General features: G+C 33.0%; 4 protein-coding genes across 10 annotated transcripts in view; 2 read left to right on the forward strand and 2 right to left on the reverse strand.

Annotated features, from left to right (window-relative positions):
• Window positions 1–30: 30 nt before the first annotated feature.
• On the forward strand, window positions 31–1,927 carry LOC122570035 (snurportin-1). Its single transcript, XM_043731850.1, has 6 exons — window positions 31–185; window positions 263–462; window positions 547–799; window positions 864–1,052; window positions 1,132–1,503; window positions 1,573–1,927. Exons 2-6 carry the CDS (start codon window positions 269–271, stop codon window positions 1,597–1,599), a joined length of 1,035 nt encoding a protein of 344 aa, XP_043587785.1. The 5' UTR covers window positions 31–185; window positions 263–268; the 3' UTR covers window positions 1,600–1,927.
• Window positions 1,807–3,702, reverse strand: LOC122570041 (centromere protein L-like). The gene is made up of 5 exons (XM_043731863.1): window positions 3,288–3,702; window positions 2,942–3,150; window positions 2,375–2,766; window positions 2,048–2,222; window positions 1,807–1,947 (listed from the first exon to the last, which is right to left on the reverse strand). Exons 1-5 carry the CDS (start codon window positions 3,430–3,432, stop codon window positions 1,855–1,857), a joined length of 1,014 nt encoding a protein of 337 aa, XP_043587798.1. The 5' UTR covers window positions 3,433–3,702; the 3' UTR covers window positions 1,807–1,854.
• LOC122569995 (RNA polymerase II subunit A C-terminal domain phosphatase) lies at window positions 3,695–7,500 on the forward strand. Of its 3 annotated transcripts, XM_043731783.1 has the most exons (8): window positions 3,695–3,831; window positions 4,211–4,310; window positions 4,491–4,794; window positions 4,982–5,226; window positions 5,300–6,059; window positions 6,121–6,288; window positions 6,426–6,699; window positions 6,784–7,500. In XM_043731783.1, exons 3-8 carry the CDS (start codon window positions 4,501–4,503, stop codon window positions 7,053–7,055), a joined length of 2,013 nt encoding a protein of 670 aa, XP_043587718.1. In that variant the 5' UTR covers window positions 3,695–3,831; window positions 4,211–4,310; window positions 4,491–4,500; the 3' UTR covers window positions 7,056–7,500. The 3 variants fall into 3 exon arrangements, with proteins under 3 accessions (XP_043587718.1, XP_043587724.1, XP_043587709.1); XM_043731789.1 differs by lacking the exon at window positions 4,211–4,310 and having other exon boundaries at window positions 3,705–3,831; XM_043731774.1 differs by lacking the exon at window positions 3,695–3,831 and having other exon boundaries at window positions 3,850–4,310.
• Window positions 7,486–14,147, reverse strand: part of LOC122570046 (28S ribosomal protein S17, mitochondrial) — a 260,913-nt gene continuing 254,251 nt past the window's right edge. For 2 of the 5 annotated variants that reach the window (XM_043731885.1, XM_043731881.1), the window contains 4 exons: window positions 8,168–8,325; window positions 7,984–8,100; window positions 7,805–7,881; window positions 7,486–7,733 (listed from right to left, as the gene is read on the reverse strand). In XM_043731885.1, the coding sequence (XP_043587820.1) occupies window positions 7,556–7,733; window positions 7,805–7,881; window positions 7,984–8,100; window positions 8,168–8,325 (530 nt within the window). In that variant the 3' untranslated portion in view covers window positions 7,486–7,555. Of the gene's footprint in view, window positions 7,734–7,804; window positions 7,882–7,983; window positions 8,101–8,167; window positions 8,326–8,687; window positions 8,817–9,411; window positions 9,480–14,147 lie in introns of those variants that run through there. The other 3 variants (XM_043731877.1, XM_043731903.1, XM_043731896.1) reach the window with 3 other exon arrangements.

Here is a 14,147-nt window from a genome sequence, read left to right on the forward strand (position 1 = left end):
TTGAAACCTTGAAACATATATCAAGAAAATTGACATCTATTGATATAATAGTGAATGGAAGTTATTTGCGTGCGTAAAAATGCATTACATATTAGTATATATGCATGTACTTTTGTAAAGAACAAGATGTATAAGATTGATTTTTATTAAATTATTTGAATGCGTTATAGAAATATTGTGTAAAGGTTTGTGGAAATTTTATATTAAACAAAATTTCTTAATAATAATTATGCATAACATTTTATTTTCTTGGACAATATAGTTTCATATGGTAATTATTAATATAATTATGGCAACTGAGATGAAAGATACGTTAATAAATATGCACAAAAAGAAAAATGATAATCTACGTGCCATATTTTATAAAAAACCTGTTAAAAAAGATAATTACAATTTGGATGTGGATAACATTGATACTTTTCAAGAAATAAGACGTCGACGGCTACTACAATTTCAAAAAAAGTATGTTTTTTATATATGGCTATTATATTTTATAAAAGAGCTTTATGAACATATGAACATAAAAGCAATAATACGCATTATTAGATGTAGAGACACTGCATTTAATATTGGAAGAGGAATACTGGAAGAAGCATTTAATTCTGAAGATGAATATGAGGAAGAAATGGAAATTCAAAAAATTGATAAAAAGGGATATTACTACTCTAAACGAAATAAGAATTATGCAAATCAATTAATGATGTCTGAGTGGATGTTGGAAGTACCTCAGGATCTTGTAGGAAAGTGGATTGTAGTACCATGTCCTCAAGGAAAACGAACTTTATTAGTTGCACGTAAAGTACGTTAGAAAGAAAGAAGTGAGAACATTTTTTATGGTTTACTATATTTCTTATATTTTGTAGGGTATAACTAAAGTATATAACAGACACGGTAATAACCTTGGTAAATTCCATTCAGCACTTCCTGGTGGTAATCCATCTGAATATAGAGGTAGCTGTACCATTCTTGATTGTTTATGGATAAAACAACAAAAAATATATTATATCTTAGATGTACTTGCATGGTCCAATCAGTCTTTAATAAATTGTGATGTAAGAATTTTTACTTCCAAATGTAATTATACTAATTACATTTTATATACATTATAATAATTTTTAATTTTTGTTTCAGACTGAATTTAGGTTCTTTTGGTTGAGATCAAAGTTACAAGAAATCGAAGAATTACACAAAAGAGATACATATAGAAATAGTTTTCCTATATTACCATTACCAAATATCAGTTGTGATACTGATATAAGTTTAGCATTAGCAAATCTTTCATATTTATATCCATTAGACGGTTTATTATTTTACCATAAAGATGGACAATATACTAAAGGTCGTACCCCACTTGTAACATGGTCAAAAACTTTTATGTTACCTGAAATACTTGGTATTTCAGTACCACCACCACTTGATGAACAACCTGATGGATATATAGATTTTGTACATTATATCCTTAATAATAGAGCTAAAAAAAGGAAGGTAGAATCAGAAAGCCAAGTAAGTACATCTACTTTTAAAGTGAATATTAATTAAAGAACTAAATTATTTATTCATTTTTGTTTGTAGATGGATATTGTAGATGAGAATTCCTAGAACTTTATTTTATCTTATTTATATGAACGAACTTCTTAAAAAATGAAGTGACATATAATCGACTTATTGAAAATGTTAATAGTACTATATTTTACAAATATAATTTATGTGCTATACAAATTAATTGATAATAGTATTCCAAATCAAACTAATGTTTTATACAATCTGTGATATTTGAAAAAATTATACCAAATACGAAATAAATATATACAATATATAAAGACTGCTTATTGTTACAAATATTGTTAAACTATGTTACTCAAGATTTAATGTGTGAAATGTATCAAGGGCTTTTTCATTTAAATATAATAAAACGCGATTCATGGTATCTGCGTTCATTACTTTCATCTGAAAATAAACGAAAAGGAGTATCTTATAAATAAGAAAATATCAATACAAATGTATGTTTATAAAAATTACACAATATAGGTAATAACTATTTATTTACCCTGTTTTCCATTATCGTAACTGTAGGAAGAATAATTTTATGTAATGTACACAATCCTAATTGTAAACCAGCGAGTTCTAATATTTGAGAGTATAAGACCTCACGAAATTTTTCTATATGTTCTAAACTAAAGGCAATTTCAACATTTGCTTCATCATTTTGATCCTTTACAATTCTAAAAGAAAATTAATATAGATATAAAAAACATACTTTTTTATTTTTATACATATTGTATAATAGTGTTTTGGATAATCATAAATTATAATATACAAATATAGCAATATAGTGGTAAATATTTACTATTTTTTAGGCATTACAAACACATACACTGTTAATATTTTTATTAAATCCAAAACTAGAAACTTTATTGTAATTGTATCTGTATTTTCTAGTTCTGGTATTTTATATTCCATACAAATTTCATCTGTGTGTTTTGTTTGTTCCTCTTTATCTGCTGGAGTAATTATAATTGGAACAAGCCATATTAAATCATCCTCATGTGCAGGTAATGCAATAATCATGCAATCAAACATACGACTTAACACATTATGAACAGTTCTTATAGCACTTGGTGTACCACGACATAATAAAAGAGGTAATCTCACAGAATTAAAAGCGGTTAATTTATTTTTAGTAGTTCTCCATGATAAAAATACTCCTTTATAAATACATTTCTTTGAATTTGTTTGATTATTACTATTTTCAGAATAAACTTCAATCTGTAATTATCATTTTTATTACATTTATAATCATGGGAGATGTGATCACTTTTTATATCTATTTTGAATAAAAAATGAGAAATTTTAAAAACTATCAATAATTCTTAATATGGAAGTTTTGTAAATAAATGATATACTTCTCATTTTTTGAACATATTTTATTTGTTGATACTACCTTTATTGGTGGTGGATCCAATGGACTAGGTCTTTGTGTTATGTCTTTCATAACACAAAATTCTGCATCATATGAAACATCTTCTTGTGATAAATTATTTGCAACTTCTTCTCTTAATCGTTTTGCATATTGTTTCAAATGTACTTCATCTTGATGAAAATTAAATAAAGTGGAAACTCCAAAAATAGTCCAAGTTTTATATAATAATTCTGTAAAATATGAAGTATAAACATGAGTTTTAGATATTATTACAATTTAAACAGTTTCAAAACACTTATATGTAAAAATTATTCACATACATATTATTATTAAATACTAGATTAAATAAAAATTATGACTAATATACCTTCTAAGTTAAAAGCTTCAATTTCTTCTACTGGAGCAGAACTAACACACAAACTAAATTGTTGTCTTCCTCTCGTTCGAAGGGAACATATTGTGTGAATAGTATTACTAGTACTTGGCAGTATGTTTTCTATGTTATCTTCCATTTTACAAGGAATGAACAATAGAGTATTAAATTAAATCTTGATTAAAAATTCTATACTGTTTATAAGTTGACAATTGTTTGAAAGTTTTGATTGTGGATCAAAATCGTATAGAAAACATTATAACATGAATATAGTAATATTTATATGTACTAGGGGAATTTTACATTAATCATTACAGTTAAAATAACTAAGTACACATTTAATTATTTTTATGGTATGATAATGCTATATAATATTACAAGTGTTTAAATGTGTGTCGAATCTTTTTTTATATGGTAAATTGTTTATCTAGTGTTATGTAATATAACGTTCATGTGATTCATTACTGTATACGCATTATTTTTTTTCCCATACTGCATTCTATTAAATATTAATAATAGTTATAAAACTATTAGAAGAGTAAGTGATTTTTATCTATATAAATTAAAAAATATGCTAGCCAATAATAAAGATAAAGTATCTTTGATCTTCTTATGCGTGTAACAAAATACATGTATATGCGAATGTCTATTAGTGTTGGAAAATTGAATATCAGTGTGTGTTTATATCATCTCCCGCGCAAAAACATTAAGAGTTTAATGATATTTACTACTTAATTTCTTTCAATTGAAGATAACATTTTAACATCTGAATGTTAGTTATTTAAAAGTTATGGGGACAATAGAGATAACGTTTCCGTTTGGTGGACAATCAGGAAAATTATTAAAATGGAGAGTTCGGATGGATACTATGGTTTCAGCGGGTAGAGTGCTGTTTTTGTATCAGAATGTTATTCCAGGAACAGAAGATAGTAAAGGTCCTGAGAAGAAATTTCGGGCCACGCGACTCGGTCGTGTTACAAAAATTTTAGCGAAAGAAGGGGATGTTGTTCAACCTGGGTACACAATATCCTTAACCTTATAAGATTTCTTAGTGTTTAATTTATTGCAAAAATAAAATTTATTATATATAACTTTTTATTATATAAAATGATATTAATTAAGAAAATAACTTCTTTCTAATAAGATTATTTCTATACGTTTTTATCTTCAAATTTACATAAATGACTAATATTATAGGCAAGTAGTAATGACATTAGAAGGATGTAGACATCCTACCGTAATGAAAGACTTGTGTGCAGAATGTGGCGTGGATTTAAGAGTTGAAAGGATTGGTAAAGAAAATGAAAGTACAAAAATATCACAAGCTAGTGTACCAATGGTACATAGTGTGCCAGAACTGAAAGTATGCCCAGAATTGGCTAAAAAAATTGGAAAGGAAGATGAGCAACGTCTTTTGAATGATCGCAAGTTAGCATTACTTGTGGATCTTGATCAAACAATTGTTCATACAACAAATGATAATATTCCCTCTAATATAAAGGTACAGATATTATATACATAGGTGCATATATTATATATATAGAGAGAAAAAGAGAGAGAGAGAGAGAGAGAGAGAGAGAGAGAGAGAAAGAGCAAGAGAGATTATTATACATGTAATCATATTATTATTAATAATAATAATAATAATAATAAGAGTAAGATTAACATCATTAACATACCTTTCTCAGGATGTTTATCATTATCAACTTTACGGACCAAATTCCCCGTGGTATCACACTCGCTTAAGGCCTAATACCAAACACTTTCTTTCTGAAATGAGTCGTTTATATGAATTACACATATGTACATTTGGAGCAAGAAACTACGCACATACTGTAGCAGCGCTATTGGATAAAGATGGAACTTTATTTTCTCATAGAATACTTTCAAGGGATGAATGTTTTGACCCTGCATCAAAAACAGCTAATCTTAAGTATGGTCATAAAATTTGTATTTTAGACATCTAATCAAAACAAATAGATACCTTATTAACTATCTTGCTACAGGGCTTTATTTCCTTGTGGAGATGATCTGGTATGCATTATAGATGATAGAGAAGACGTATGGCAAGGATGTGGGAATTTAGTTCAAGTTAAGCCTTATCACTTCTTTCGTCATACTGGTGACATACATGCACCACCAGGACTAGAAAAAAGTGATGTATCTGTTTTACCTGAATTGCAAAATACAAATGAACTTTGTATTGATGACAATCTAAGTGAAACAGATAAAAATGGTGCATCTGTATTGTCAGATGAAGGGAATGCGATTGATAATAATCAAAGAAAGGAAATTGAGGAAACAATCGAAGATAAAGAAAATGAACACGAATTTATAGAAAAGAATGATAAAAGTGCCAAAGATAATACCAAGAGCGACACTAATTTAAATCTTGATTCCAATAATGAAAATAAAGATGAGAACAAAGCATCAGAGGAGTCAAAAGAAAATTTAACACTATCTGAATCAGTACAAGATATAAAAACTGTAAATAAAAATCCTGATGAAAATAATATTATAGATGAAGATGACGATGACTATTTATTATATCTTGAAGATATTCTTCGTAGGATTCATACTGAATTTTATGCTACTATAGAAAAAGAAGGTGGACGGAAGTCATTAAGAGACATTATTCCACGAGTGCGGGCTCAAGTATTAAAAGGAGTATACTTAACTTTTAGTGGATTAATACCTACTCATCAAAAACTTCATCAAAGTCGAGCTTATAAAGTCGCCAGAGCATTTGGAGCAGAAGTGGCACAGGTAATACGTTAACTTTTTTCTCATGCTATTATCTTTATTTTAATAATTCGTTATATTGTAGGATTTGTCAGATAAAACTACTCACTTGGTAGCTATTAGACCTGGAACTGCAAAGGCTAATGCAGCAAAAAAGAACCGAAATATAAAAATTGTAAACCCAGATTGGCTTTGGACTTGTGCAGAACGCTGGGAACATGTTGATGAGCGTTTATTTCCACTTACTACAAAGGTATAGGTACTATAAAAATGATGAGTTTGAAGCAAGAGCTTTGATAAAAACAGAAAAAATAATAAATAATAACATTATTTCCAATTGTTTTACATATAATAGAGATATACATATGATGATCAATTATGTATTTTCAGGCACGTGCTTCTAGAATACCGCCTCCACATTGCAGTAGTCCTGAACGTATAGAAGAACCAGAAAAAAATATAGAAAACAGTTTTGCTGATAGTATTAATCCATTAATGTCATTCACACCAGAGGAAATAGAAATTATGGATAAAGAAGTTGAAGAAGATATGGATGATCAAGAATTAGATGCACCTGTCTTTGATACAGAGGATATAGATGATGAACAAGAATGTGATAAAAAATATTGTTATAAGGATTCAGATTCTGATGACTCTATAAACCGTATGTGTAATATGTATAGTTTATTTTACTATCAGATAATATTTTTACTAATATCTAGTAATTAATATCAAGTTTTACTAATAGGAAGTAATACAAATGAACCAATAAGAAAGAAAAAGAAGCTTTGTAATGAAAGTTCAGATGATGATAGCTTAAGTGACAAAGATGATACTTTAAACAATGACGATGATGACTCTGTAACGCGTTTTAGAAGAGGAGAATGTTTACCTGATGACTTAGATTTAGGTGATAATTCTCAAGATTCAATCGATGATCTGGAAATAATGGATAATGAAGATGAACGAGAATGGAATGAAATGGGAGCTGCACTTGAAAGGGAATTTCTTTCTGAATGATTCATTATAAAAATTGCTTGTTTTGCTTCTATGAATCAGCTATGATTATTATTTTTCAATTTCGAATTGGAGAATTTTAATAATCACTAATAATATTTAAATTGACATGTTTGCAGAATTTTGATTCCAAGTAGTTTGAGACAATGTTATAACAAATTTAAAATGATGTATAAATTTAACAAGGAGAAATACAAAAAAATCATATTGTATTTAATAATTGAATTTAAAATTAATATTACATTTTTAATAAATTGTAATTTTAATAATTATTTTCTAATTTTTAAAGGAAACTGTAACTAATATATGTAAATAGCGCATATATAAAATGATTCGTTTATATTAAAAAAATGTCAAAAGATAAGTATCAAACGAATCAAATATATGTTTTCTTTTTCTGAAAGTTACAACTTAATTTGAAATATACTGTTAATTTTTTTCAATATAACATTATTTATTAATTTCTATCTACAATACAACAGTTTGTATGTTGTATGTACGAGTTACGATGGATTCACTGCGTATGGGTCATAATCTTTTGGATCATCGCTATATTTCATATAAGTTTTCTTGGCTGTAAAATCTCGTTTGCCTTCTGTGATTCCTCTCTTTGGTGCTTTTTCATATTTATACATAGATTCTAAATTTCCATAAAGTTCAGCATCCTTTTCAATATTTTCCCTAATTTAAAATAAATATAAAGTTTTAATTTCAAATAAATGATAAATATTTTCAAAAGAAGAAGAATATACCTATATTTTCCTGCAACAACCTTTTTACCAGTAATAGGATCTGTAATATCACCTAGTGGATAAATGACATCAACAACCTATAATCATCAAATGTAAATTAGAGGCATAAAAGTTATATCAAGAAGTTGTAATAATACATGAATAAAATATAGAGATTCAACTTTTTATGATATACATACTTTATGAGTGATAAGGCGAGTTAATTTTTTTGGTAAACTTTGTATTAAAACTGTATCACCTGTCTTACAACGCTTTTCGGGATCATCGGCATAAATAAATTCATATTTGTTAAAATACTGAAATGCGATAATTGAAAACATAACCTCAATTAAACACTTACGAGAATACGTTGAACTTACGTACCATTAACAGATGTGTGTCGAAGTCTGGTAGTTTTACTCGTATTTTAGCAGCATTTTGTTTAGCACTAGGTACACATACACCTAATAAATAAGTTAATCCTTGTTTTTTTATGATATTCCCTGCCATGACTATGATAGTTACTATTGCGATATTTGTATCTAAACACACATATGTACATACACTTGATATACTATATTGTACATGTAGTAGCTATGATACCGGAAGAATAATTTGTAGCATAATTTATTTTATGACATTGACTGTAATAGCACTCTAGATTAATTACTTTATTAATCACTATATGTTTCCTAATAAATAACTTTAGATTTATATATATATATATGTGTCGGAGAAGGATTTGAAGTATGGGCGTCTGATGAACCTTCACTCGAATTGACCATCGTGGTTATGTATTCTAGCTGATCGTTATTGGTACCGAGGCGATGATTACAAGAGGTTACAGGTAATGACGGCAATCGGACAAACAAGAGGTCGATGACAATGAATTTAGGTTCGATACCACGGCCACGGGAAGACGAATCCGATATGATACACGATCCTGGTGTGACTCCACGTCGGAGTCGTAATGACTCTCTCCATAAGTAACTCCATAACTTTCTCGATACCTCACTAACTAACTAACTAACTAACCCCCAGTACAAATGGAACTGCCCTTATATAATCTTCTCCCCACCTCTCGAGTCAATCTTTGTTTTTGCAGGAGAGCTGCATAATTATTCCATACCTCTGTTGTTACATATCCATCCCGTGACCGTGACTACGTTCGGTGACTCATTATGTCACCTTGAGCCCAAGCCCATCGTCATAAACCCTGAGTACACATCATCGGATTAGCGTCTTACAACTATTTCCTATTTTTATTGCTTAAGGGTAGCTACAATAAAAGTCCGGGCAAGGGTATTGGGGGTTTTCCTAATCACTCCAAAAGAACGGCCCATTGATGTCCGTTCATCTCCGACATATATATACCTTTTCCATTTGTCATTTTTGAAAAGTATTATGTATAGCTGCATTTTTTCAACCTTATAGTTTGGATAAGAATATACTCTAGCAATATCTAATAGAGTAGTTTTTATTTCACGGTGATTTTTTAAATTGTCATGAATTTGTAGAACTATGCAAATTATGCATATGTATATTCTGACGAATAATAGTCAGTGATATTACATTATTTATATAATTTTTCATAGAGAGAAAAGTGTACATATAGTATTTATACGTACATCTTGAGTACCAGACAGATTCACTATCATCAACGTTAGCATCCAAGAATACTCCAGGGATCCATGGGCTTTAATAATAATTAATTTCCAACTACTAACAGCGCAACTCTAGTTTTCGATAATGGGGCACTCAATTACGCGCTTCCTTAATTAATAACATCGCAGATACTGAATATACGTAGTTCGAACGAGGGAAGAGTTAGTAAGAGTCAGTAAGTAAACGCGTTGCATTTCATTTCATCGCATTATTTGTTCGTTCGCTTCTTTATATTCTTGTCTTACGAAATTTAACGACTGCGCTTGTAAAACGTATAACTTTTACTCTTGTAATCACGATCTATAATTTTAATCTCGATCTCGTGTTACTTTTTGTCGTATTGTGGCTGAGAGATGAAGGATCTATTTGTCAAGATCGTGGCAAGGAAAATCACACGAAGAATGAACAAAACCTGGCGAGACAGAAAAAGAGGCTGACTTGAAAGGAGACATCGCCCTTTGTACATCGCATTTGCAATCAGATCGCTGCTACAGGCTATGGACAATTGGTTAGAAGAAACATCAGTAGATATCACTGAGGGATTCGTGGGAGATGAATGAACGAAAGACAAGTGCTACAGAAAGAGATCGTGGAAGAAACGGCCTTGAATCGAAGGTATTTCGAAATGTATTACTTTTATTCTTTATTCGTTTCTTCTGTTTTACGCATTATGTGTGTATGTATATTTAATGTGCCTCTGGCATCTGCGAGTCGCGTTGTTATTGCGGGATATAAAGGAGCAGGGGAATTCACGGGTGATCGCTCTGTGAATCGACGGCGACCGAGCCGTCAGTCAGCCAGGAAATTCCATTGTCGGTGAAAAAATCGGGACAACTATGGGTCGGTTGTAGTTGCTGCTTCTGTTACGATATATGTATTTTTCTCCTGTAAGTTCGCTTTATTCCGAATCAACAATTTGTGATGAAAAATAACTTTGACGTATTGAAAGAAAATAAAAGTGTTACGCGAAATTAGTTAGAAATGTAACGCGATTATCACAGAGGTACACATTCGCGGTCTGCAATTCAAAAATGGGCACTCGATTTATTGATGGTGAATATTTATAATGAAATTAACAATGTCATCGGTTCGCGTTTACGCTTAGCGGCACCGTGTATAATCACGTTGCAAATTTTGATTCAAACCCCTGCTTCCATCAATTCCCGTTTTTCCAATGTGTACGTATCTGCATTTACATATAAATATGATCGCATACCTCTTGCGACGATTCCATCAGTCCCAACATTGCGCGCTACATATACGAACAAAATGCATAAATTAAACTGGTTTCGTTATGTACGACTATTTGTATAGACAGTTTACATTAACAGCGTGTAAGAGAGAATTCAAATGGACTGCACGTGCCTTTTTTTATGATTTTTAATAAAAATACGATAACAAAGGTATTCGTTATAAGAGAAAGTGTTCATTCTAGATGTAAGATATTCGAAGCGATATCGATATCCAAATCTAACATTTTCTCAAGCAATACTCTCCCTAAATGTTTATTCAATGATTTTTCACGCGAACAGATTCACGCATAAACACGCCGCAAGGGTGAATTTTCCGGAAAGCGCAACTGCGATGAAGGGTGAGGAACAGTATATTTACACATGTAATCGTTCCCTGATTTATGGGCGCCGAGAAGGGAAGCAGGGGTTTTTAATGCCCCACTTTCAAACTTGGTCATCTATATAGTACTGCAGATTAATCATCGGAAACTATGGTGACACCTTTATTTTTACCTTATTTTAACACCCCTCGATCTTACGATCACCGCATCTACCAACCTATTTATGCCGTATATAAACAGAAATTGTATTTCGGATTTCAATCTTTTTTTTGCATTAGATGGTCTTGGTGTTAGTCAAAAGTTAAGAGAATTCATCGAGTACTTTTACTTTCAACGTAACCGTTGTTGCTCTTGTTCCGCGTGCGATGACTCTGAACGGCTCCCTTCCGGGAAGAGCGTCAGTAGAACATAAAGAGATTTTATAGAATGTACACGATCTCCATAGGATTTAATGGTGTTGATGCACGTGAAACAAAATGTCACGGGACATTACACTCTCTTCCGGTTCATCTGGCCGATAGCTTTGTCCATGCATAAACCGTTGTCTCTTTCCACCTCCTGTCCCGCCTTTCCTCTTCCCCTTCTGTCTGTCTTCTGAACATGGTTGCTGGCCTTTGAAATCTATTTTCATTGTATGTAATAGCTTTTTGATGCCGGAGCTCAATGCGACGAAGCACGCCGAGTGCATCGTTCGGTTATTGCGGTGCATTGATTTCTGAAAGGCTGACTACGTTAGCCTGATGCACAGCTCGTACAGTACAGACCGGAAACTCGTCTTCGATGTTATCCATTTCGCAGATTGCGAGACAAAATAAAGCGAACGCGTTCCGGGCGAAATACTCAGTTTCTCTCTGTTTCTTTAGCCGATAATGCCCGCCAAGCATTTACCGCGGAAAACTTTGCGCGACCTTCGACCTTCTTGAACCGTACGTACGCTCGGGAGTTACCGAAGAAGCTCCTGAAATGTTTTTCCTATTTTACCATTTTTTATGGAATCGTGTATGACTCGTGGAAGTGAGATCGGACAAACCGCTTCTCTCTCGACCGATATGATCTCCGCAACGTGTAACCGCCGTGTAAAAGTAAATTAGTATTTCGTAAGAAACGTTTCAATAAAGTAGATTTTACGTATCAATCAAATGCGAACGCCAAGTATCTTATTCAGGTAATGTATGCAACACATGTTTTAATCGTTTCCAAACGATATCGCGCATTGCTTAAACGATTTTTAAAAGACGAACAGAAATTTTGCGAGGAAAGGTAGGAAAGGGCAAGACAGAGATATAGTTAGATGGAAAAGGAGTCGTAAACCGGTCCCGTTTCGGCCGAACGAAATTATCGTTGTAAAGTTACTATCTAACGAATTTATGAAACGCTACACCGTCGAGTCCCGATTTAATAACCGCACACTCCTCTGTTCCTCTCTGCCTCTCCATAGTAAATTTTCGCTCGCGTGTAACTCGCGACCTGTGGCAGAAAGAAGGGAGGGCGGGAGAGATGGTGCAAGCACGAGGAAAAGACAGCGAGTTGGAAAGACGGTAAACGGTGGAAAACGTTGGTAGAAGGAAAGAAGAGCCATTCGACAAAACCGAAGGAATTCGTTTCCTCCACTTTTTCTCGTTGACTCTCTTTCAGATCTTACTCCTGATCCTTGAAAGGAGATATCGTCGCTTAGCCTTTTCCTGTCGGTGTCCTCTCGTAGACCCTCCCGGGGTTATTTCCGACCTACAAAGGTTTGTCTATGCCGCGTGGAGTAAGGTCGAAGTATCGTCGAAGGATACAAATGCCGGCAGATGTTACTCGGTGAAAAATTCCTAGCTCAACCGAGTCGGGCGAGCGCAATTTATTCTTATAGGTGACTCGTCGAACTCGCGGTGGTCGAGTATTTCAAACGTCCGCTTTTCATTTTGCCAGCTACTAGATGGATGCATTTTAACGACGTGATCATTTTACGAAAATACGTTAGATCTCCATCCCCTTGCCTTTTTCTTGCCTCGCTCCCCATCTCTGTCTGTTCGCCTCATTTTTCCTTGCCGGGAAAAATCATTCCCATTCGGGGAATATTCGCGCGAAGATGTAACGAATATTTCAGCGAAAACGCGGTTGCGAACAGGGAGGATCAACTCGTGGAGGATTTTTATTCGTGTGTTCGTGAAACGGGAAGTCGAGCTGGGAACGGCATGAAAATCTTGACGTTAATCGCGTCGGGTATGTGTACGCACTCCAGGTGATATTCTCTCAGTGGCGGACATTTATTGCTCTCTAGGTAATGCTTTTCCCTAGGCCGTAAACAGGTCATAATTTACGGATCCGCTTCGACTCTAGATTCTGCAAGAATAATTGCTGGAACATGATATTATTACAGCGCGCGGCTTCGTTCGTCTCTCGTGCAATTTCCCGTGAACTTTGACGCATAACGTAATTCACGACGCGCCGTACTTCGTCGCTGTTTGAGGTTTTCGTTAGACATTTCAAACTTTTAAGGTTCGGCTCGTACGCTTCCTCTATTTCCAATATACATGTTTTAATGGTATTTAATCGCTTTGTATAAATTTGTACATAATACACGCATTTTGTCGACGATCTTCCTTACCACCCATCACTCGTCCTTTTGGAGATGGTTTTTACATTTGCGTTAGATTTTCATGCAGATGGAATTCATTTTTACATTCTTCATTTTTACGAATATCAAGGTGTCGAAAGGCGGGTTTGCTCTATCAACAACGATCTCTTGAGCGAGTACCTGCCACGAGTGGCATTCAACCTGTGGTCAGTTAGTGGTTACTAGCGGTCACTTTCTCCAAAATCGTTCCTGGTGAACTACCTGACTATCGTGGACGGTTCTGTGGCATTTTCTCTTCCAGTTCCAACTACTTTCATGGGCAGTGTGTATCCCAGATCAGTGATCGGAAATAATCTCTCATCCCACGAAGGTTCTCTCCATCGGCAATGCCTCATTGACATCGCTATTTTCCTCGTGATGAAATTGCGACCCAGACAAATTTCAACGTTTAAACAAGCAGTCTGAATTACATAGAAAATCTAATAATTCGTAATAGCCGACACAGAGGAAATTGTTGGTTATTCGAGGATCGGTGTAACATCCTGGTCTTGAAATGCTTTGAA

Source organism: Bombus pyrosoma, linkage group LG1 (genome assembly GCF_014825855.1).
Source record: "Bombus pyrosoma isolate SC7728 linkage group LG1, ASM1482585v1, whole genome shotgun sequence".
NCBI classification, from domain to species: Eukaryota; Metazoa; Arthropoda; class Insecta; order Hymenoptera; family Apidae; genus Bombus; species Bombus pyrosoma.